Genomic DNA, 21855 nt, shown 5'->3' on the forward strand with positions numbered 1-21855 from the left:
ACCGACCCTACACAGCTCAGAACAGACCCTACACAGCTCAGAACAGACCCTACACAGCTCAGGACCGACCCTACACAGCTCAGGACCGACCCCACAAGCCCAGGCTCCGGGAGCTGTCCCAGGGCTGTTCCCCGCTCCCGCAGCTCCCCCGACCCGAGCGGCACAAAGTGGGGGGGACAGGAACAGGAGGGGACAGGGGGGACAGGAGGGGACAGAATCAGGGACAGGAGGGGACAGGGACAGGGACAGGAGGGGACAGGGACAGGAGGGGGGACAGGGACAGGAGGGGACAGGGACAGGAGGGGACAGGAGGGGACAGGATCAGGGACAGGGGGGACAGGAGGGGACAGGATCAGGGACAGGAGGGGACAGGAGGGGACGGGGGGGACAGGATCAGGGACAGGAGGGGACAGGATCAGGGACAGGGGGGACAGGGGTGCCAGGGGTGCCAGGAGCACGAACCTGCGCGGCGCTGCCCCGCTCCCGGTGCCCGCCGCTCATCCCGCCGCTCCATCCCGCCGGGAGCGCGCACCCCGCGCTGTCTCCATGGCAACGGGGCCGCGGCGGGAGCGCGCACACGCCGGGTACCGGCAGCGCATCCCGGGCTGCCCGGCCGTGAGCGCTCCGGAAGGGATTGGGTATAGTGGTATTTTTAAATTATTTTTTTAAATTATTATTATTATTTTAATTATTGTCACCTTTTATTTTTTGATATTATTATTTTTAAATATTATTATTTTTAGCATTATTATTTTTTAAAAATGCAACTTTAATTTTTAAAATAATGTTATTTTAAATTTTTTCAACTTTTATTATTATTATTATGAAATTATTTCTAAATATTAAAAATTAATTTTTAAACTTTTATTTTTCAATATTATTATTTTTTAAATTATTTTCCAACTTCTATTTTTTACATATTATTATCTTTTAAATTATTTTCACAACTTTTATTTTTAATATTATTTTTAAAATTATTTTCCAACTTTTATTTTTTAGATACTATCTTTTAAATAACTTTCACAACTTTTATTTTTTAATATTATTATTTTAAAATTATTTTTCCAAGTTTCATTTTTAAATATTATTATTTTAAAATTATTTTAAAACTTTTTTTAAATATTATTTTTTTATTATTAATTTTTCAGCCTTTTCTTTTTTTTTAGTTTTAATTTTCAGGCTTTTTAAAGTTTTAATTTTTTAAAAATATTTTTTAAATCTACCTCGTGTTGCTCTGTTGGAGGCAACAGCCCACAGCTGCCTATGAGGAGTTCTTTAACAAATAAATAAAGAAAGAAAGAAAGAAAAAAAAGAAAAAGAGAATCACAGAAGGATTTCACTTGGAAATGTCCCACTGTCAGCAGCACTGTCAGGGAGCTGCCTGGTGCCACCAGGAAAGGATCGTGGCAAGATTGATAAACTAATGAGAATTCAAAATAAATCCAAAATAACTCCCTCAGAAATCAACCCCAGTGCTGGGGGTCCTGTTCCATCTGCTGGCTGATATCCCAATATTCCAAATCTCAATACTCCAACACCCCAATACCCCAACACTCCAATATCCCAATATTCCAATATCTCAATACTCCAATACCCCAACATCCCAATGCTCCAATATCCCAATGCCCCAATACTCCAATATCCCAATATTCCAATATCTCAATACTCCAATACCCCAATATCCCAATGCTCCAATATCCCAATGCCCCAATACTCCAATATCCTAATATTCCAATATCTCAATACTCCAATACCCCAATATCCCAATACCCCAATACTCCAATATCCCAATACTCCAATATCCCAATATTCCAATATCTCAATACTCCAATATCCCAATACCCCAATACTCCAATATCCCAATATTCCAATATCTCAATACTCCAATACCCCAATATCCCAATGCTCCAATATCCCAATACCCCAGTACCCCAATACCCCAATACCCCAGTGCCCCAGTGCCCCAGGCTCACACCAGCCCTCCCCCAGCCCAGACCCCTCCCCTGTGCCCACACCCAGCTCCTGCCATGGAAACCCATGAAAGGAGCTCAAAATGCAGCCAAGCTCTTCTGGCAGGGACACTCAGGGACACTGAGGGACACGCAGGGACACTGAGGGACACTCAGGGACACGCAGGGACACTCAGGGACACTCAGGGACACTCAGGGACACTGAGGGACACTCAGGGACACGCAGGGACACTCAGGGACACGCAGGGACACTGAGGGGCACGCAGGGCAGCTGCAGCACAGCAGGAACAGCAGCTCCTGCTCCTGCTCCTATTCCTGTTCCTGTTCCCAGCTCCTTCTCCTGCTCCAGTTTCTGTTCCCAGCTCCTCTTCCTGCTCCTTTCCCTGTTCCAGCTCCTGCTCCCAACTCCTGCTCCTGCTCCATCTCCTGCTCCACAGTGGAACAACAGAAAAAATGCTCCTGGAAAAACCAAACCCAGAGGTTGCTCCTGCCATGGGGACACCTCCCACTGTCCCATTGCTGCAGCCCCAGTGTCCAGCCTGGCCTTGGGCACTGCCAGGGATCCAGGGGCAGCCACAGCTGCTCTGTCACCCTGTGCCAGCCCTGCCCACCCTGCCAGGGAACAATTCCTGCCCAGGATCCCACCCAGCCCTGCCATAGGGTGGCTGTGCCACCTCCATATCACTTTAAAATCAAGGATTTGCTGTCAGAAGTTTGCATTAGATGGGTCCATAGTCATATCCCAAAACCCCACTGTGGAGATGGAACACTTTAAATGATTCCTCCTAGAAATACTGATCCATGCCAACACCATCTCTGCTTTAACAGATCCACACAGAAAAGAGACACCATCATTCTCCACCACACACCCAAGGGCAGCCTGTGAGCTGTACTCACTGAACTGACACCTAGACACAAATATGATGTGCATGGAATTACTCAACAGCCAGGGAACTCCCACCTGGGCACAGAATCCCAGAGAAGGAAAAGGAAAATCCCTCCCAGCCATGGAACCCAAGCTGTGCCTGATCCCTCCCTGTCCCCAGCCCAGAGCACTGAGTGCCACATCCAGCCCTTCCCTGGACACCCCCAGGGATGGGCACTGCAAAGCTCCCTGGGCAGCCCCTGCCAAGGCCTGAGCTCCCTTTCCATGGAGAAATTGCTGCTGCTGTCCAACCTGAGCCTGCCCTGGCCCAGCCTGAGCCCATTTCCCCTTGTCCTGTCCCTGTTCCTTGGCAGCAGGGTGACAGCTCCAACCTGGAGGAGGATGCAGGGAGATCAGGGAATGCAGAATGCACCAAACCAGCAGGAAATTGCAGAATTTCCATTTTTGCTCTCACTGACCCAGCCTGGCTGCAGGAATGCAGGTGAAGGTGGCTTCAGAAACACTCACTCATTCCTTGAAATGTGAGGGAAGCAAATCCCTGATTCCCCCAGGGATGTACATCCAGGGCTCCACAGTGGATCCAGCAAAATCCCAGACTCTGAGGCTCCATTAACATTTTTGCCTGCATTTCTCCTGTCTCCTAGAGCAGTGAGAAACACTGAGATAACAGAGCTTCCATCACACAGGAACATCAGCCTGACTGGAATCCTGAGTGCATTTAAAAACTCTCCTGTCCTGGTACTAGAGGTCCAGTGGTGGAAATTCCAGTACCACTGGAGTAACAGATTCTAACAATTATTTCCTTATATTCACTATTAAACCATCTTGTTTCATTGCCCAGAGCAGCTGTGGCTGCCCCTGGATCCCTGGCAGTGCCCAAGGCCAGGCTGGACACTGGGGCTGGAGCAGTGGGACAGTGGGAGTGTCCCCATGGCAGGGGTGGCACTGGGGGGGATTTGGGGTCCCTTCCCACCCATTCTGGGGTTCTCAGATTTTCACATTTCATATTTTTACTCTGAAGGTGTCTCCCTTCAGCTCCTGCTCCCTGCCCTCTGTTAAGCCCTTCTGCCAAAGGCCCAGGATTATGTTCCATTTCTCCAGGACTGGTATTTTTAGAGGTATCCAACCATTCCTTAACCTGCATCCCTGGAGTCCTTGGCTGGGCTCTGCCCATATCCCCAAACATCTCCAGTCCCTGAACCATCTCCACTGACCTCAAGCCCTTTGCTCCTTCCCAGGGTTTTCCAGCCAGGAGCCTCTCCTGGGTCTTGTCAACATCCACGGTTACAAAACCACCCTGAAAATTCACATTCAGCCCCCTGCAGACCATGACCTCCAGAATTTGCTGCTCAGCCATTCTGCCCAGTCCATTTGCTTTTCAATTGGCTTCATTCCCAATATTTTCTCACTCCCCTCTATTTCACACATTCTCCTCCTGGTGGAAATGAGTGTTAATGGCACAGAACCCTGCAGGGCTCTGCCTCCAAGCCCCTTCCTTTTGCAGCTACACTGAAGCTGAGGAGAAAAACAATTCCCGTGGAGAATGGAACCCCAGGATGGACTGGCTTGGAAGGGACCTTAGGACCTGCCACAGATTCCTCCCCAGCTCCAGCACTTATCAGGCTTTGTTTCCTGTCTCCTCAATCTCCCAATGGCCATAATTAACACATGATGGTCATAATTAACACCCCCACACCATTAATGCACATGAGCCCCACAGGAAGGACCCTGGGGCTGAGGTGACCTCACCCCAGTGTCCCCTGGGCTCCAGGGGCACCAGGACAGCTCAGCCAGGCTGTCCCTGCCCAGCCCTCTCAGAGGTGTCACCTCATCCCCCTGTCCCCAGGCAGTGACATCACCTGGAGCTGCTCCCAGGGAGCTCTGAGTGCTGCAGACACAGCACAGCCCAGACTGGGAAATGACCTCACAGTGCAGCTGGGGCTGAGAACACACAGGATCCCACAGGATCCCAAATATCACTGGGGATGGAAAAGATCCCCAAAACCATCCAGTCCCAGCTGTGCCTGATCCCTCCCTGTCCCCAGCCCAGAGCCCTGAGTGCCACATCCAGCCCTTCCCTGGACACCCCCAGGGATGGGCACTGCAAAGCTCCCTGGGCAGCCCCTGCCAAGGCCTGAGCTCCCTTTCCATGGAGAAATTGCTGCTGCTGTCCAACCTGAGCCTGCCCTGGCCCAGCCTGAGCCCATTTCCCCTTGTCCTGTCCCTGTTCCCTGGCAGCACAGCCCGACCCCCCCTGGCTGTCCCCTCCTGGCAGGGAGTTGTGCAGAGCCACAAGGTCCCCCTGAGGCTCCTTTTCTCCAGGCTGAGCCCCTTTCCCAGCTCCCTCAGCCTCTCCTGGGGCTCCAGCCCCTTCCCAGCTCCAGGGAAGGTGAGTCCCTCACCCCCAGCCCATTGCACCAACAACTCCCAACCCACTGTTTACATTCCTTGCTACCATTTTTGTCTTTCCTCCCTCCCTCAAAGAGCACAGCTGGGGTTTTTTTTCCCTTCCAAGCCTTGTTCTCCCTGGAATCTTTGGCCAACTATTGTTAAACTGCCCTCAGTTATTAATATTTTCATTCTTTATTTCCTCAGCTGGAGCAGATCTCAGCTTTTCCAGAGTCATTTATTGGTAGGTGCTGATGTTGTTGGTGGTGCTGATTCCTTTACACAAATCAAATAAAATTAACCCTGTCCCTGACACCCCAGGAGTGACTCTCTGGGGCAGGAGCAAGTCCTGCTTGGGGCTGAGCTCCATCAGAAAATCTCCACTGCCTACAGCCCCTACATGGCAGGGGGTTTATTTGCATTTTTGTTGTTTCAGAGGTATCACAGGGGCCCAAAGGCCTCATGTCCCTTATAAAAACCCCAGTGGGTCCTTTCTGTGATTGTGATTTGGCACTGATGTAAATCACCTGCTGCCACTATTTCTGCACCAGGTCAGTGCCTGCTGCTGCCAGAGCTGTCCTTGGACCATCAGGGCTATTTCCTGATCCTCTGGCTTTTCAGGGCATTGTTTGTTACAGTTAATTAAAGCTGTCAGCATGCAGCAGATGTCTCTGAGCTGCCAGGAGATCTGGGCAGCTCTCCCTGTCCCCATGTCCCTGTCCCCATGTCCCTGTCCCTGTGTCCCTGTCCCTGCAGGAGGTGTCCAGCCCTGTCCCCATGTCCCTGTCCCTGTGTCCCTGTCCCTGCAGGAGCTGTCCAGCCCTGTCCCCATGTCCCTGTCCCTGCAGGTGTCCAGCCCTGTCCCCCATGTCCCTGTCCCTCTGTCCCCATGTCCCTGTCCCCATGTCCCTGTCCCTGCAGGAGGTGTCCAGCCCTGTCCCCGTGCCCCCATGTCCCTGTCCCTCTGTCCCTGTCCCTGTCCCTGCAGGTGTCCAGCCCTGTCCCCCATGTCCCTGTCCCCATGTCCCTGTCCCTGCAGGTGTCCAGCCCTGTCCCCATGTCCCTGTCCCCATGTCCCTGTCCCTGCAGGTGTCCAGCCCTGTCCCCCGTGTCCCTGTCCCTGTGTCCCTGTCCCCATGTCCCTGTCCCCATGTCCCTGTCCCTGCAGGTGTCCAGCCCTGTCCCCCGTGTCCCTGTCCCTGTGTCCCTGTCCCCATGTCCCTGTCCCTGCAGGTGTCCAGCCCTGTCCCCCATGTCCCTGTCCCTCTATCCCCGTGTCCCTGTCCCTGCAGGTGTCCAGCCCTGTCCCCATGTCCCTGTCCCCACTCACACATTCTCTGGCACCTGCCCAGGTGCCCCTGCATCCACAGCCCCTGGGAATGGGAATGGGAGAGTGGGAATGGGAACAGGCAGGGCCAGGCTGGGAAGGGAAGGGAAAGGCAGGGATGGATTGGGAAGGGAAAGGCAGGGATGGATTGGGAAGGGAAAGGCAGTGAAATGTAGGGAAGGGAAAGGCAGTGAAATGCAGGGAAGGGAAAGGCAGGGATGGGCAATGCTGTGGACAATGGCCAGCCCTGTCCTGGGCCCTGCTGAGCCATTTCTTTGGAGAGGGGAATGAATTCCTGAGGAGAACAGACTCCAGCTCTGAACTGGGCAGCAGCAGGACTGAGCCCTGAGCTCTTTCCCATTTCCAGCTACCCCAAGGAAAGCAGAGCAGAGTTATATTCCATGGAAGCAGGTGGATGCCTCACTGCAGGGCACCAAAGCAAGCACTGGGACAGGGGAACCCTCGGGGAGGCAGGAACTGGAGGGAACAAGCACAGAGCAAAGCAGGACTCAGCTCCAAGCTGGGCTGGGACCAGCCCAGAGTGGCAGCAGCTGCTGCAGGCCTGCAGCTCTACACTGCTCACAGCAGGAAGCCACACTACAGAAAGCTCTGCAGCTCTCACCTGTCCAGCCCTCTGGCAATTTGGCCTGCAGCTTTTCCTGAAGGAATGCCAGGCTGTCAAAGGAGCAGCAGAAGAGGCAGTCAATGACCCATCGGGCTCTGGGAGGGGCCAGAGCAGCTGCTGGGGCTGCAGTGGCCAGAAATGTGAATTCTGTGTATTCCAGAAATGTGAATTCTGTGTATTCCAGAAATGTGGATTCTGTCCCCATCTGTTAACCCAGCTGGGGCAGTGACCCTGATCTCCTGGCACACATTATCTGCTCATGGGCCATCTTTAAACCAGCTGGGCAATCATCTTTATCTTCCCCAGCCCATCCTCCCTCCAGGAGATATCTCCTGTTCATGGCCACTGAGTCCCAGGGCATGACTGATAAAATTCCATCATCCCACTGGGAGATGGTCCAGCCAGGGGAGGAGCCAAGCCTTTCCTACCCAGATAAAAACTGACATTTGGGACACCAAGGCACCTTCTTTCCACTGGATTCCAGAGGAAAGCCAGACCTTTGCACATCATCCCTGGAGGATTCCCTTCAGAGGAAACTGCACCTTCTCCAGGAGCACTGCTCCAGCTGAACCACATCTGCCCCTGCAGGAGGATGCAGCCACCATTGAATGGGACTGTGCCAACACCCTGACTGACTGACGGGTGTCAGCTTGGATTCTGACTCTGGCAGGGGTTGGGATTGTTCTGTGTAATACTGCATTTCTATTTTAATTTTCCTAGTAAAGAACTGCTATTCCTAATTCCCATATCTTTGCCTGAGAGCCCCTTAATTTCATAATTATAATAATTTGGAGGGAAAGGGTTTACATTCTCCATTTCAAAGAGAAGCTCCTGCCTTTACTGGCAGACACCTGTCCCCAAACCAGGAGAGCAGCCCAGCCTGGCTGGGATGGGGCAGGGGACAGAAGGGACAGCCACATCCCAGCACTGGGACAGAGAAACCCCTCCCAGGGCACTCTGGTACTCAGGGTGTCAGATAAAACCAGGGGAGCTCAGCTCCTCTGCTCTCAGCCTGCAAATGGCCCCACGATCAGGGAAATGGGGCTGCTCCATCCCCGGGAATCACATCCCAGTGCTGCCCCTCCTCACTCTCTCCTACAGATTGAAGAGTTTTTCCCCAGCCTCTGCAGGACACTAAGATTTATCTGGAGACTGACTCCAGTTTGTTTAGGTCTTTTTCTCTCAGGTTTTTTTTTAATTTGAGGTGAAAACTGACAAAGTGGGGAAGCAGAGTGACCCCAGGCTGCTCAGACCAGCACCAGTGCAGTGGTTTTCCATCCCAACCTTGCCACAGTGAGGTCACCACAGCAGGGTGACAATAATGGCAGGAGATAATGAAAATGTAGTATGAAAATAGTGCCATGGAGAGAGGCCATGGGTGGGAAGCCAAGGGCCCAGGCAGCACCAGGAGCTGAGCCCTGCAATGTGCCTGACACATTCCTGTGCCTGTTTAGACCACTTAACTTACATCACCATAACATTCACTACCATGACATTCTGGTTGTGTCCATACAATCTAATTACCAATATATGAGAAAACAGAGTCTGCTCCAGCCCAGGGGTGAGGGAGAGGTGCCAGAGCCACACCTGCAGCTCCTCCCCACACACACAGAGCTGCAGGTGACACACACACACACAGGTGACACACAGGTGACACACAGGTGACACACAGAGCTGTCAGGTACTCACAGGAGCTGGCCCAGCTGCAGGTGACACACACAGGTGACACACACACACAGGTGACACACACAGGTGACACACAGGTGACACACAGAGCTCTCAGGTACTCACAGGAGCTGGCCCAGCTGCAGGTGACACACACAGGTCACACACACACACAGGTGACACACAGAGCTCTCAGGTACTCACAGGAGCTGGCCCAGCTGCAGGTGACACACACAGGTGACACACAGGTGACACACAGAGCTGTCAGGTACTCACAGGAGCTGGCCCAGCTGCAGGTGACACACACAGGTGACAGGTGACACACAGGTGACACAGGTACTCACAGGAGCTGGCCCAGCTGCAGGTGACACACACAGGTGACACACACAGGTGACACACAGGTGACACACAGGTGACACAGGTACTCACAGGAGCTGGCCCAGCTGCAGGTGACACACACACACACACAGGTGACACACAGGTGACACAGGTACTCACAGGAGCTGGCCCAGCTGCAGGTGACACACACAGGTGACACACAGGTGACACACAGGTGACACACAGAGCTCTCAGGTACTCACAGGAGCTGGCCCAGCTGCAGGTGACACACACAGGTGACACACAGGTGACACAGGTACTCACAGGAGCTGGCCCAGCTGCAGGTGACACACACAGGTGACACACAGGTGACACACAGGTACACACAGGTGACACAGGTACTCACAGGAGCTGGCCCAGCTGCAGGTGACACACACAGGTGACACACAGGTGACACACACAGGTGACACACAGGTACTCACAGGAGCTGGCCCAGCTGCAGGTGACACACACAAACACACAGGTGACACACAGGTGACACACACAGGTGACACACAGGTGACACAGGTACTCACAGGAGCTGGCCCAGCTGCAGGTGACACACACAGGTGACACACACAGGTGACACACACAGGTGACACAGGTACTCACAGGAGCTGGCCCAGCTGCAGGTGACACACACAGGTGACACACACACACACACAGGTGTGACACACACACACAGGTGACACACAGGTGACACACAGGTGACACACAGAGCTCCCAGGTACTCACAGGAGCTGGCCCAGCTGCAGGTGACACACACAGGTGACACACACACACACAGGTGACACCCGGGTGACAGGTGACACACAGGTGACACACAGGTACTCACAGGAGCTGGCCCAGCTGCAGGTGACACACACAGGTGACACACACACACACAGGTGACACACAGGTGACACACAGGTACTCACAGGAGCTGGCCCAGCTGCAGGTGACACACACAGGTGACACACACAGGTGACACACACACACACAGGTGACACACAGGTGACACACAGGTACTCACAGGAGCTGGCCCAGCTGCAGGTGACACACACAGGTGACACACACAGGTGACACACACACACAGGTGACACACAGGTGACACACAGGTGACACACAGGTGACACACAGAGCTGTCAGGTACTCACAGGAGCTGGCCCAGCTGCAGGTGACACACACAGGTGACACACAGGTGACACACACACACACAGGTGACACACAGGTGACACAGGTACTCACACAGGTGACACACACAGGTGACACACACACACACAGGTGACACACAGGTGACACACAGGTGACACACAGGTACTCACAGGAGCTGGCCCAGCTGCAGGTGACACACACAGGTGACACACAGGTGACACACAGGTGACACACAGGTGACACAGGTACTCACAGGAGCTGGCCCAGCTGCAGGTGACACACACAGGTGACACACAGGTGACACACAGGTGACACAGGTACTCACAGGAGCTGGCCCAGCTGCAGGGGTCTCTCGGGCAGCTCGGGCAGCAGCGGCCGCGGCGCCTCCCGGCTGGGCACGCAGCCCAGGGACCTGCTGATGGCCTGGCTCAGCTTCTTGGCTGGGGATTTCTGGGGAGGCAACAAGCACAGCAGCCAGCAGTCAGCACAGGGAGCCCACCAGCACCAGGGCTGGGGGGCCAAAGTGGGACAGAGGAGTCCTTTCTGCTTTATTCCATAAAGGGAGAGGCCATGGGACAATCTCTCAGATTTTTGGAGGACTCACTTCCTTTTTATCCCAATTTCCCTCTCTCTCTCCCCATTGGCAGAGGTACTTGAGAGGCACAGACTTCCTGAGATTCCCCTCTAATGTACAACCCTCCCTTTTAATTTTTAGCTCTTACAGAATTCATGGTTTTCCCCAATGCTCCTTTCATCTTTCAATATCCAGTTTCATTTATCAGCAAACCTACGGTTTCATGGTAAAGGCAAATCTCTTTTCCCATTCATCAGTGAATCCATCCCATTGTTTCTTTTATCTCTCAGTGCTGGTTTTATCCACCAGCTTGTTTGTAAAGCCAAATCCCTCATTCCTCTCACAGGTGAGGCTTGGGAAGGGCCGGGTGCAGTCACAGCCAGGTGAGAAACAGCAGAGGGGTGGGAAAGGGCAGAACATGCAGAAACAGCAGGTTTGTTACAGAATTCCTGGGAAATCTGTGCAGACTCTGCACTGGGACACAAGCTCTGGGAGGCTTTAAGTGCTCTGATACTGGCAATTGAAAGTTTAACAAAATTATGTAAGATTAAGAACTAAACCAATTACCTGGGGGTTCTCTCAGGAGTTAATCCCATCCCATTAAGGGATTGTTGCACTCACTCTCTGAACACAGAGGGGCCATTCTGAGGGGAGGAGCAGCCACTTCCCAAATTTCTACTCTTTACAGGCAAAGCCAAGGTGGGGCACAGTGCTGGCACAGGCAGGGATGACTTTATCTCCTGCCCCAAGCCATGACCATAACATGGGGTTTAAATCCCGTACTGACTCACAAAATTCAGTCTGAAAGTGATATTGCACTCCCTGAGCTCCCAGCAGTGCCATGGGAACCCCATAATTCCATCATCCCATGGCTGTGGGAGCTCAGACACAACCTGGCAGCTCCTTTTGCTGCTCTCACTCCCTGACACCCCAGCAAAGTGCAACCCCTGGCTAATCACTCCTGGGGAATTCATTACTGCTCCTGTACAACACCCCAAAGTGCAACTGGGACCAGTTTTTAAGGGAAATTAAAATTCAGATTAACCTTGGCTCAAACAGGAGCCTGGGACAGGAGTTACAGCCACAGTTACAGCAAACACCATCACTACCAATTACTGACAATTAACACCATTGTCTATGGAATAAATTCCTCCTGATGTCCAACCTGCCCTGGAGGTGCAGCCTAATTCCTGTCATGCTCTGGAATTTTCATTTATTTATTTCATTATTATTTTCATTTCCCAGCTCCATCCTGGGAAGCAGCAGAACTGTGTGAAGGCCCTGGAGAGCAAAGCAACTCATCCAGGAGCCTCTGGATCCCAGGGAATGGGCATTGCTCTTCCCAAAGTCATCCAATCCTGCAATGGTTTGTGTTGTCAGGGATCTTACAGCTCATCTCATTCCAACCCTGCCCCTTTAGTTACTCTGAAATGCTGTGAAAATCACTGTTTGATTTTATATCACTTACTGACCCCACAGAGAATTTAAACCATGCACACAGATGTGATTACTCCAAACGTAAAACCCTAGTTTTCCTAAATTAATTCTTCACAGGCTGAAAAATCATTTCTCTCTGAATTTGGTCATTTCTCTGCCACAGATTTGGGGCTTCAAAGCCCTGTGGATGTAGCACTTGGGGACAGGGGACACTGGTGGCTTTGGCAGTGCTGGGGATGGCTGGGCTTGATGGGCTCACAAGGCATTCCGAATCCCAATCCCAATCCCAATCCCAGTCCCATTCTCAATCCCATTCCCAATCCCATCCAAATCCCAGTCCCACTACCATTCCCAATCCCAGTCCCAATACCATTCCCAATCCCAATCCCATTCACAGTCCCATTCTCGATCCCATTCTCAATCTCATTCCAATCCCATTCCTAATACCAATCCAAATCCTAATCCCATTCCCATTCCTAATCCTAATCCCATTCCTAATCCCAATCCCAATCCCATTCCTAATCCCAATCCCAATCCCATTCCTAATCCTAATCCCAATCCCATTCCTAATCCTAATCCCAATCCTAATCCCAATCAAATTCCTAATCCCATTCCTAATCCTAATCCCATTCCTAATCCTTATCCCAATCCCATTCCTAATCCTAATCCCAAATTCCTAATCCCAATCCCATTCCTAATCCTAATCCCATTCCTAATCCCAATCCCATTCCTAATCCTAATCCCAATCCCATTCCTAATCCTAATCCCATTCCTAATCCCAATCCCATTCCTAATCCCAATCCTAATCCTAATCCCATTCCTAATCCCAATCCCATTCCTAATCCCAATCCCAATCCCATTCCTAATCCTAATCCCAATCCCATTCCTAATCCTAATCCCATTCCTAATCCCAATCCCATTCCTTATCCCAATCCTAATCCTTATCCTAATCCCAATCCCATTCCTAATCCTAATCCCAATCCCATTCCTTATCCCAATCCTAATCCTTAATTCCTAATCCCATCCATTCCTAATCCTAATCCCTATCCCATTCCAAATCCCAATCCTATTCCTGATCCCAATCGTAATCCCAATCCCATTCCTAATCCTAATCCCAATCCATTCATAATCCTAATCCCAAATTCCTAATCCTAATCCCATTCCTAATCCCAATCCCATTCCTAATCCCAATCCTAATCCCAATCCCATTCCTAATCCCATTCCTTATCCCATTCCTAACCCCAATCATAATCCCAATCCCATTCCTAATCCTAATCCCAATCCCATTCCTAATCCTAATCCCAATCCCATTGCTAATCCCAATCCTAATCCCAATCCCAATCCTAATCCCAATCCCAATCCCATTCCTAATCCCTATCCCATTCCTAGTCCCAATCCTAATCCCAATACCATTCCTAATCCTAATCCCATTCCTAATCCTAATCCCAAATTCCTAATCCTAATCCCAATCCCACTCCTAATCCTAATCCCATTCCTAATCCCAATCCCAATCCCATTCCTAATCCTAATCCCAATCCCATTCCTAATCCTAATCCCAATCCTAATCCCAATCAAATTCCTAATCCCATTCCTAATCCTAATCCCATTCCTAATCCCAATCCCAATCCCATTCCTAATCCCAATCCCATTCCTAATCCTAATCCCAATCCCATTCCTAATCCTAATCCCAATCCTAATCCCAATCAAATTCCTAATCCCATTCCTAATCCTAATCCCAAATTCCTAATCCCAATCCCATTCCTAATCCTAATCCCATTCCTAATCCCAATCCCATTCCTAATCCTAATCCCAATCCCATTCCTAATCCTAATCCCATTCCTAATCCCAATCCCATTCCTAATCCCAATCCCAAATTCCTAATCCTAATCCTAATCCCAATCCCATTCCTAATCCTAATCCCAGTCCCATTCCTAATCCCAATCCCAATCCTAATCCCAATCCCATTCCTAATCCCAATCCCATTCCTAATCCTAATCCCAATCCCATTCCTAATCCCAATCCCATTCCTAATCCTAATCCCAATCCCATTCCTAATCCTAATCCCATTCCTAATCCCAATCCCAAATTCCTAATCCCAATCCCATTCCTTATCCCAATCCTAATCCTTATCCTAATCCCAATCCCATTCCTAATCCTAATCCCAATCCCATTCCTTATCCCAATCCTAATCCTAATCCCAATCCCATTCCTAATCCCATTCCTTATCCCATTCCTAAATTCCTAATCCCAATCCCAATCCCAATCCCATTCCTAATCCTAATCCCAATCCTAATCCCAATACCATTCCTAATCCTAATCCCAATCCTAATCCCAAATTCCTAATCCTAATCCCAAATTCCTAATCCCAATCCCAATCCCACTCCTAATCCTAATCCCATTCCTAATCCTAATCCCAATCCCATTCCTAATCCCTATCCCATTCCTAATCCCATTCCTAATCCTAATCCCAATCAAATTCCTAATCCTAATCCCATTCCTAATCCCAATCCCATTCCTAATCCTAATTCCAATCCCATTCCTAATCCCATTCCTTATCCCATTCCTAACCCCAATCCTAATCCCAATCCCATTCCTAATCCTAATCCCAATCCCATTCCTAATCCCAATCCCATTCCTAATCCCTATCCCATTCCTAATCCTAATCCCAATACCATTCCTAATCCTAATCCCAAATTCCTAATCCCAATCCCATTCCTAATCCTAATCCCAATCCCATTCCTAATCCTAATCCCATTCCTAATCCTAATCCCAATCCCACTCCTAATCCCATTCCTAATCCTAATCCCATTCCTAATCCTAATCCCAATCCTAATCCCATTCCTAATCCTAATCCCAATCCCACTCCTAATCCTAATCCCATTCCTAATCCTAATCCCAAATTCCTAATCCCAATCCCATTCCTAATCCTAATCCCAATCCCATTCCTAATCCTAATCCCAATCCCATTCCTAATCCCAATCCCATTCCTAATCCCAATCCCATTCCTAATCTTAATCCCATTCCTAATCCCAATCCCAATCCCATTCCTAATCCCAATTTCCTAATCCTAATCCCAATCCAATCCCATTCCCAGCTCACTCAGGATCCCATGCAGGGTCAGCAGTTCCTGGGGCTGGGCACAAACAGCTCCAGAGCCCCTAAAGCCTGTGGGGCACTAAAGGGGAAACCATTCAGGGTTTATCCATATAAAATCATTATGGTTACACATTTCAATATACTTTATCACCATGTTAAATTTATAGATATAAAAAAATCTCAATATTATCTGCATCAAAATGTCATCAAAGGTACCTCAGAATTTCAGGAAAAGGAAGCTACAAGTATGTAAATAATTACATATGAATATTTATACAAACAGTGATGGTATTAATAAGTACATTGGTAATACTTAGATTTAATTGGAGATGTTTATTACTAAGCCCATTCTGGGCTGTAGGGCTCCAGAGCTTTGCCAATACACCAGGGAAGCTGAATTAGACTGAAAAGGCAGGAAAATGTCTGTTCCACTGCAGGAGGTGCTGCAGAGTGAGCTCACCAGGGCTCCTGAACACCAACACAGCCAAACACAAAATAAAAACACTTCTTTTAAAATTAGGCCACAATTTCAATTTTCATAAAATTAACATGAAAGATTTGGGGAAGTTAAAAAAAAAAAAAAAAAAAGGATGGCACTGTATGAGCTTTAATGTCCCTTCCCACCCAAATCATTCCATGCTTCCATCATTTAGACCTCTCTTTGTATTGAAAATCCCAGCCTGGATTGATATGCATTTAAGGGAATAACAACCTACTGGTAGCTGGGATCAAACATTCCAGAAGTTTATTACCCACAGAGTTATAAAAAGAGAAGAGAATTTTCCTGTACCTTCCAAGTCCTGCCTGTATTCAGCCCAATTTTCTAAATTAAACAGTAATGCTATAATGGCTCTTCCTTATAAAGAAAACCATTAATTAATATCCTATCATCATCTGAACTTCTCTTTGAGTAAGTGAAAGGTTTGGCTTAATCTTTTGCCATAAAATAGGTTTTTTCTCCATAAAATGGTCTATTATTCCTTGAGCTGTGATTATCATCCTGCCATCAAACTGCTCAGATCATTTCTGTAAAGCTTCTTAATTCAGAATTTTCCAGGCATGTATTTCCAACTGGCAGGAAAATAAGAGAAAAATGCAGGATTGTCACAGTAGAAGAAGAATTTGGATAAAGGTCCTGATCAAGCACAGAACTCAGGGTCACTGTTTGGCTTTTGGCTCCCCTGTTTACACCCTGTGGTGTTTGCAGAACTGGAAAAGTTCCACAGAGCAGCTCTGCTCCAGACCCTGAACACCCCTGAGGGAATCAGCCCAGAGAGGCTGCTCCACACCCTTGCCCAGGAGGAATGTCCTTATCCATGACTAAAGTTCCTGCCTGGAGGAATGCCCTGACCCAGCAGGAACACCCTTGCCCAGGAGGAATATTCCTGCCCAGCAGGAACACCCTTGCCCAGGAGGAACATCCCTGCCCAGGAGGAATTCCCTGACCCAGCAGGAACACCCTTGCCCAGGAGGAATGTTCCTGCCCAGGAGGAACACCCTTGCCCAGGAGGAATATTCCTGCCCAGGAGGAACACCCTTGCCCAGGAGGAATTCCCTGACCCAGGAGCAGCTCCCCTGCCCAAGAGGAGCATCCTTACCCAGCAGGAACATCCTTACCCAGGAGGAATGTTTCTATCCAGGAGAAATGCCCTTACCCAGGGGAATATTCCTGCCAGGAGGAATGCTCTGGACCCAGGAGGAACATCCCTACCCAGGGGGAACATCCTTACCCAGGGGGAATATTACTGCCAGGAGGAGCATCCTAACTCAGGAGCAATGCCCTGACCCAGGAGCAATGCCCTGACCCAGGAGCAATGCCCTGATCCATGAGGGACGCCCTTAGAAGCAGTGCCCTGCCCAGGAGGAACATCCTTACCCAGGAGCAATTCCCTGACCCAGGAGCAGTTCCCCTCACCCAGGAGCAGTTCCCCTCACCCAGGAGCAGTTCCCTGACCCAGGAGCAATTCCCTGACCCAGGAGCAGTTCCCCTGACCCAGGAGCAGTTCCCCTCACCCAGGAGCAGTTCCCTTGACCCAGCAGGAATTCCCTGAGCCATGAGGAACTCCCTGACCCAGCAGGAAGCCCTTACCCATGAAGAGTGCCCCTGCCCAGCAGGAAGCCCTTACCCAGGAGGAGTGCTCCTTCATCTGGTGCTGGTTGCTGTGGGTGCCACTGGCATGGCCCCTCCAGAAGCAGTTCTGGCACAGCTGGTAGTTGTGGCACTGCTGGCAGCGGTACCTGAAGCCCATCATGCTCTCACAGTGGCAGTACGAGCACTCCACGGGGTGGAAGACTTGTAAAAAAACCAAATTTTAAACAGTCAAGTTTTGGAAACATCCAAATGGAGCATCCCATTTCACTGGAGCTCCCAGACCACCCCAGCACTCATTATGTGGGATTTTGAGGCAGAGCAGGGAGGTTTGGTTCCATTGACCCTCAGATGAAGCTGCTGCTAACACAATTCCATCTAACATGTTCTCACCATTCCCTCCTCAGATGTGTCCCTCCCTGGGCACACTCAGAGCTCCCCAGGGAAGCAGCAAAGCTGCATCACAGCACGTGCATTTGGCTGGATTCTGCCTAAGGAGAGCCCCAGAGTCACCTCTTCCAAATGGCCAATTCCTGGTCCAAACCCCTCTCACTCCTCCCTCCTGCACCTCCACAGCTTCCAGTGAGGAATTCCCAATGTCCCTCTGACTCTGAATGAGAGAACTCAGGCTGCTCTGACCTGCAGGGTGGGCTAAAATAAACATCAATTAATGCTCCTTCCCTGTTCTACCCATGGATGGACAACCTGCTCCACTGAAGCCTTTGGAAGAGCCCAGAGAGGAATGTGAGCATGAGGGGAGGCAGATGAGACCTCCCCATGGCAAATCCTGAAATGTCAGGGACAAAGCAGAACCAGCCCTGCCCACCCTGCCAGGGAACAATTCCTGCCCAGGATCCCACCCAGCCCTGCCCTCTGGCAGTGGGAGCCATTCCCTGGCTCCTGTCCCTCCATCCTTGTCCCCAGTCCCTCTCCAGCTCTCCTGCAGCCCCTTCAGGCCCTGCCAGGGGCTCTGAGCTCTCCCTGGACCCTTCTCCTCTCCACTGAGCACCCCCAGCTCTCCCAGGCTGGCTCCATGTCCTCCCCCACTTCCCAGAAGTGTCCCCTCTCCTCCCTGCTCTGTGTGATAAAGGGGAGCAGAAGAGCCCAGGATGCAGACCCTGCCACCTGCTGTGCCACCTGGAGCAGTAACAACGTTTGAGAACAGAAACCACCAGGCACAACAGGGACAGCACTCTCTGTCCTGCCCAGGGCACAGCCCCAAATGATGGATAAGGACAAGACTGGAACAAGCAGGACCAGGGATTATTAGATCAGGGAGCAGCAAGATGGGAACAAAAGAGCTGCTTTGGTTATCAGCAAAGGGATTTTTTTTTGGTTTTTTCTTGTTTTGGATTTATTGTCTGTTTCAGATTTTTGATCATTTTATTGTTTTTTTGTTTGTGGTTTTTATTTTCTGTTGTTGTTTTCTTGAGGTTACTTTGTTTAGATTTTTGTGGGGTTTGTTTATTTAGATTTGTTTGTGGTGGTTTTTTTTTGTTAGTTTTCAATTTTCTGCAAGGGCCAAAGTTTAGCTTTGGATGGGAAAGATCCCAGTGAAGGGGAGCAGCCAACCTGGTCCCCACCTGCTCCTGGCTGCTGCCAGGGAATGCCAGGATCAAATCAGGATCCTCTTGTCCCTGGAGTTCACCCAACATTTTAACCAGAGGAACCTCCTCACCCCTGGGCATGATTTCCCATAGAACTTGACACCAGGAAATGGCCACCATCAAAACAAATTTAAAAATCCCAGGATCACTGAGGTTGGAAAATCCCTCCCAGCCCATCAAATCCAAGCTGTGCCTGATCCTCATCTTGTCCCCAGCCCGGAGCCCTGAATGCCACATCCAGGTGCCACCCCCAGGGATGGGCACTCCAAAGCTCCCTGGGCAGCCCCTGCCAAGGCCTGAGCTCCCTTTCCATGGAGAAATTGCTGCTGCTGTCCACCCTGAGCCTGCCCTGGCCCAGCCTGAGCCCATTTCCCCTTGTCCTGTCCCTGTTCCCTGGCAGCACAGCCCGACCCCCCCTGGCTGTCCCCTCCTGGCAGGGAGTTGTGCAGAGCCACAAGGTCCCCCTGAGGCTCCTTTTCTCCAGGCTGAGCCCCTTTCCCAGCTCCCTCAGCCTCTCCTGGGGCTCCAGCCCCTTCCCAGCTCCCTCAGGCTCAGGAAAATTCAGACAATGTGGTTTTTCTTCCACTAAATGCTGTAGCACTAAAATCCATGGGGTTTGCTCTGTTCACACACAGCCAGCCCCCACCCCACCTTCCCAGAACACTCTGACCCCCTGGCAGGCTCTGGGACAGTGAAGCAGCACAAGGGGCTGGTTACATGAGCAAGGACAGAGCATTTCCAGCCCTGCCCTGTTCCCACAGGAGGATCTTGCATTTACCATTTTCAACATGGGCCAGTCTGTGCATGAGGGGCAGCCACACAAGGCACTGGGGAGGAGGATCAGCCATCAGGGTGTCCAGGAACATGTTCAGCATCACCTTCTTCTGCAGGGAGAAAAAACATCCACTTCATCCTTGTCTTGGGCTGTAATGCAGCATGGGACCAGGGCTGTGTGTGTATCTGTTAGACCAGCTGGGACAGGGATCTTTATCTTCCCACAGCCCATCCTCCCTCCAGGAGATATCTCCTGTTCATGGCCAGTGAGTCCCAGGGCATGACTGATAAAATTCCATCATCCCACTGGGAGATGCTCCAGCCAGGGGAGCAGCCAAGCCTTTCCTACCCAGAGAAAAACTGACATTTGGGACACCAAGGAACCTTCTTTCCACTGGATTCCAGAGGAAAACCAGACCTTTCCACATCATCCCTGGAGCTTCAGAGGAAACTGCACCTTCTCCAGGAGCACTGCTCCAGCTGAACCACATCTGCCCCTGCAGGAGGATGCAGCCACCATTGAATGGGACTGTGCCAACACCCTGACTGACTGACGGGTGTCAGCTTGGATTCTGACTCTGGCAGGGGTTGTTGTTTTGTGTTTCTGCATTTCTATTTAATTTTCCTGGTACAGAACTGTTATTCCTTCTCCCATATCTCTGCCTGAGAGCTCCTTAATTTCAAAATGATAATCATTTGGAGGGAGGGGGTTACATTTTCCATTTCAAGAGAGGCTCCTGCCTTCCTTAACCAATTCCTGCCTTTCAAACCAGGACAATGCTGCAAGGGCTTCCAGCCTTGGAACTTCTCTGGGACACAACTTGTGCCTGCCAGGAATATTTCCTGCACTGTCACAGTCATGGAACCAGGGAATGGACCCCAAAACCCACCCCTGCCATGGGGACACCTCCCACTGTCCCATTGCTCCAGCCCCAGTGTCCAGCCTGGCCTTGGCACTGCCAGGGATCCAGGGGCAGCCACAGCTGCTCTGTCACCCTGTGCCAGCCCTGCCCACCCTGCCAGGAACAATTCCTGCCCAGGATCAAATGTAAATCTGGAGCCTCACTGGTTCTGAAATCAAAGGCTGCTTCCTACTGTGTCATATTCCAAATATGCTAATTGCTAATTAACTTATATTTAGTCACTATAAATTTTACATCAAATGCTGCAGAAATGTTTCTTCTGGAGCATCATCATGCCCAGAGTCTAAACATTTCATTTTAGGCCTTAGATCAATCAAGTTCATGTTTACAGTTTAAGGATTAGTTATATTATTTACATTACCTCAAACAAGAAACAAATCATTGGAACAATTAAAATACAACTGCAGTGGAATTCAAAATAAACTGGTGCACAGAAGTGTTTATTTTGAACAGGTCCTGGAAGTGACTTGTTGAAACTAATTGTCTTAACACAGTGAAATTTGAGAAACTGAGGGGAATAGTAAAACTGGTGTGTTTTATGTTCTGGGAAAGAAATGAGTCATTGCTGCTGCTCTGAAGGGGAACAGGGGCAGCCCTTCAAGGGTGAAAGGACAGAAAATCCTTTAACTGTTGATTTTGGGCTGTTTCAATTGCTTGGGCTGTGCAGGGCATCCCAGTGCCCCACAGCCCCACTGCCCTGGGAATCCTGAATCCCAAACCCCAAATCCCGAATGCAAAATCCCAAATCCAAACCCCAAACCCTGAATCCCAGCTCCCAAACTCCAAATCCTAAACCCCAAATCCTGAATCCAAAACCCCTAATCCCATATCCTGAATCCCAAACCTCACACCCCAAATCCCAAATCCTAAATCCCAAATCCCAGTCTCCAAACCCTGAATCCCAAATTTCAAATCCCAAACCCCGAATCCCCAATCTTGAATCTGAAATCCTAAACTCCAAACCCTGAATCCCAAATCTTAAATACTGAATCCCAAATCCTGA

The 21855-nt window shown here is 50.2% G+C and overlaps 1 protein-coding gene across 10 annotated transcripts in view; it reads right to left on the reverse strand.

Moving 5' to 3' along the window:
- Window positions 1–21855, reverse strand: part of DTNB (dystrobrevin beta) — a 123466-nt gene that overhangs the window by 77218 nt on the left and 24393 nt on the right. For 8 of the 10 annotated variants that reach the window (XM_056486429.1, XM_056486435.1, XM_056486434.1 and 5 more), the window contains 3 exons: window positions 19934–20039; window positions 17586–17752; window positions 10678–10802 (listed from right to left, as the gene is read on the reverse strand). In XM_056486429.1, the coding sequence (XP_056342404.1) occupies window positions 10678–10802; window positions 17586–17752; window positions 19934–20039 (398 nt within the window). Of the gene's footprint in view, window positions 1–7193; window positions 7247–10677; window positions 10803–17585; window positions 17753–19933; window positions 20040–21855 lie in introns of all 10 variants that reach the window. The other 2 variants (XR_008840009.1, XR_008840008.1) reach the window with 1 other exon arrangement.

Source organism: Oenanthe melanoleuca, chromosome 3, assembly GCF_029582105.1.
Source record: "Oenanthe melanoleuca isolate GR-GAL-2019-014 chromosome 3, OMel1.0, whole genome shotgun sequence".
Lineage (NCBI taxonomy): Eukaryota > Metazoa > Chordata > Aves > Passeriformes > Muscicapidae > Oenanthe > Oenanthe melanoleuca.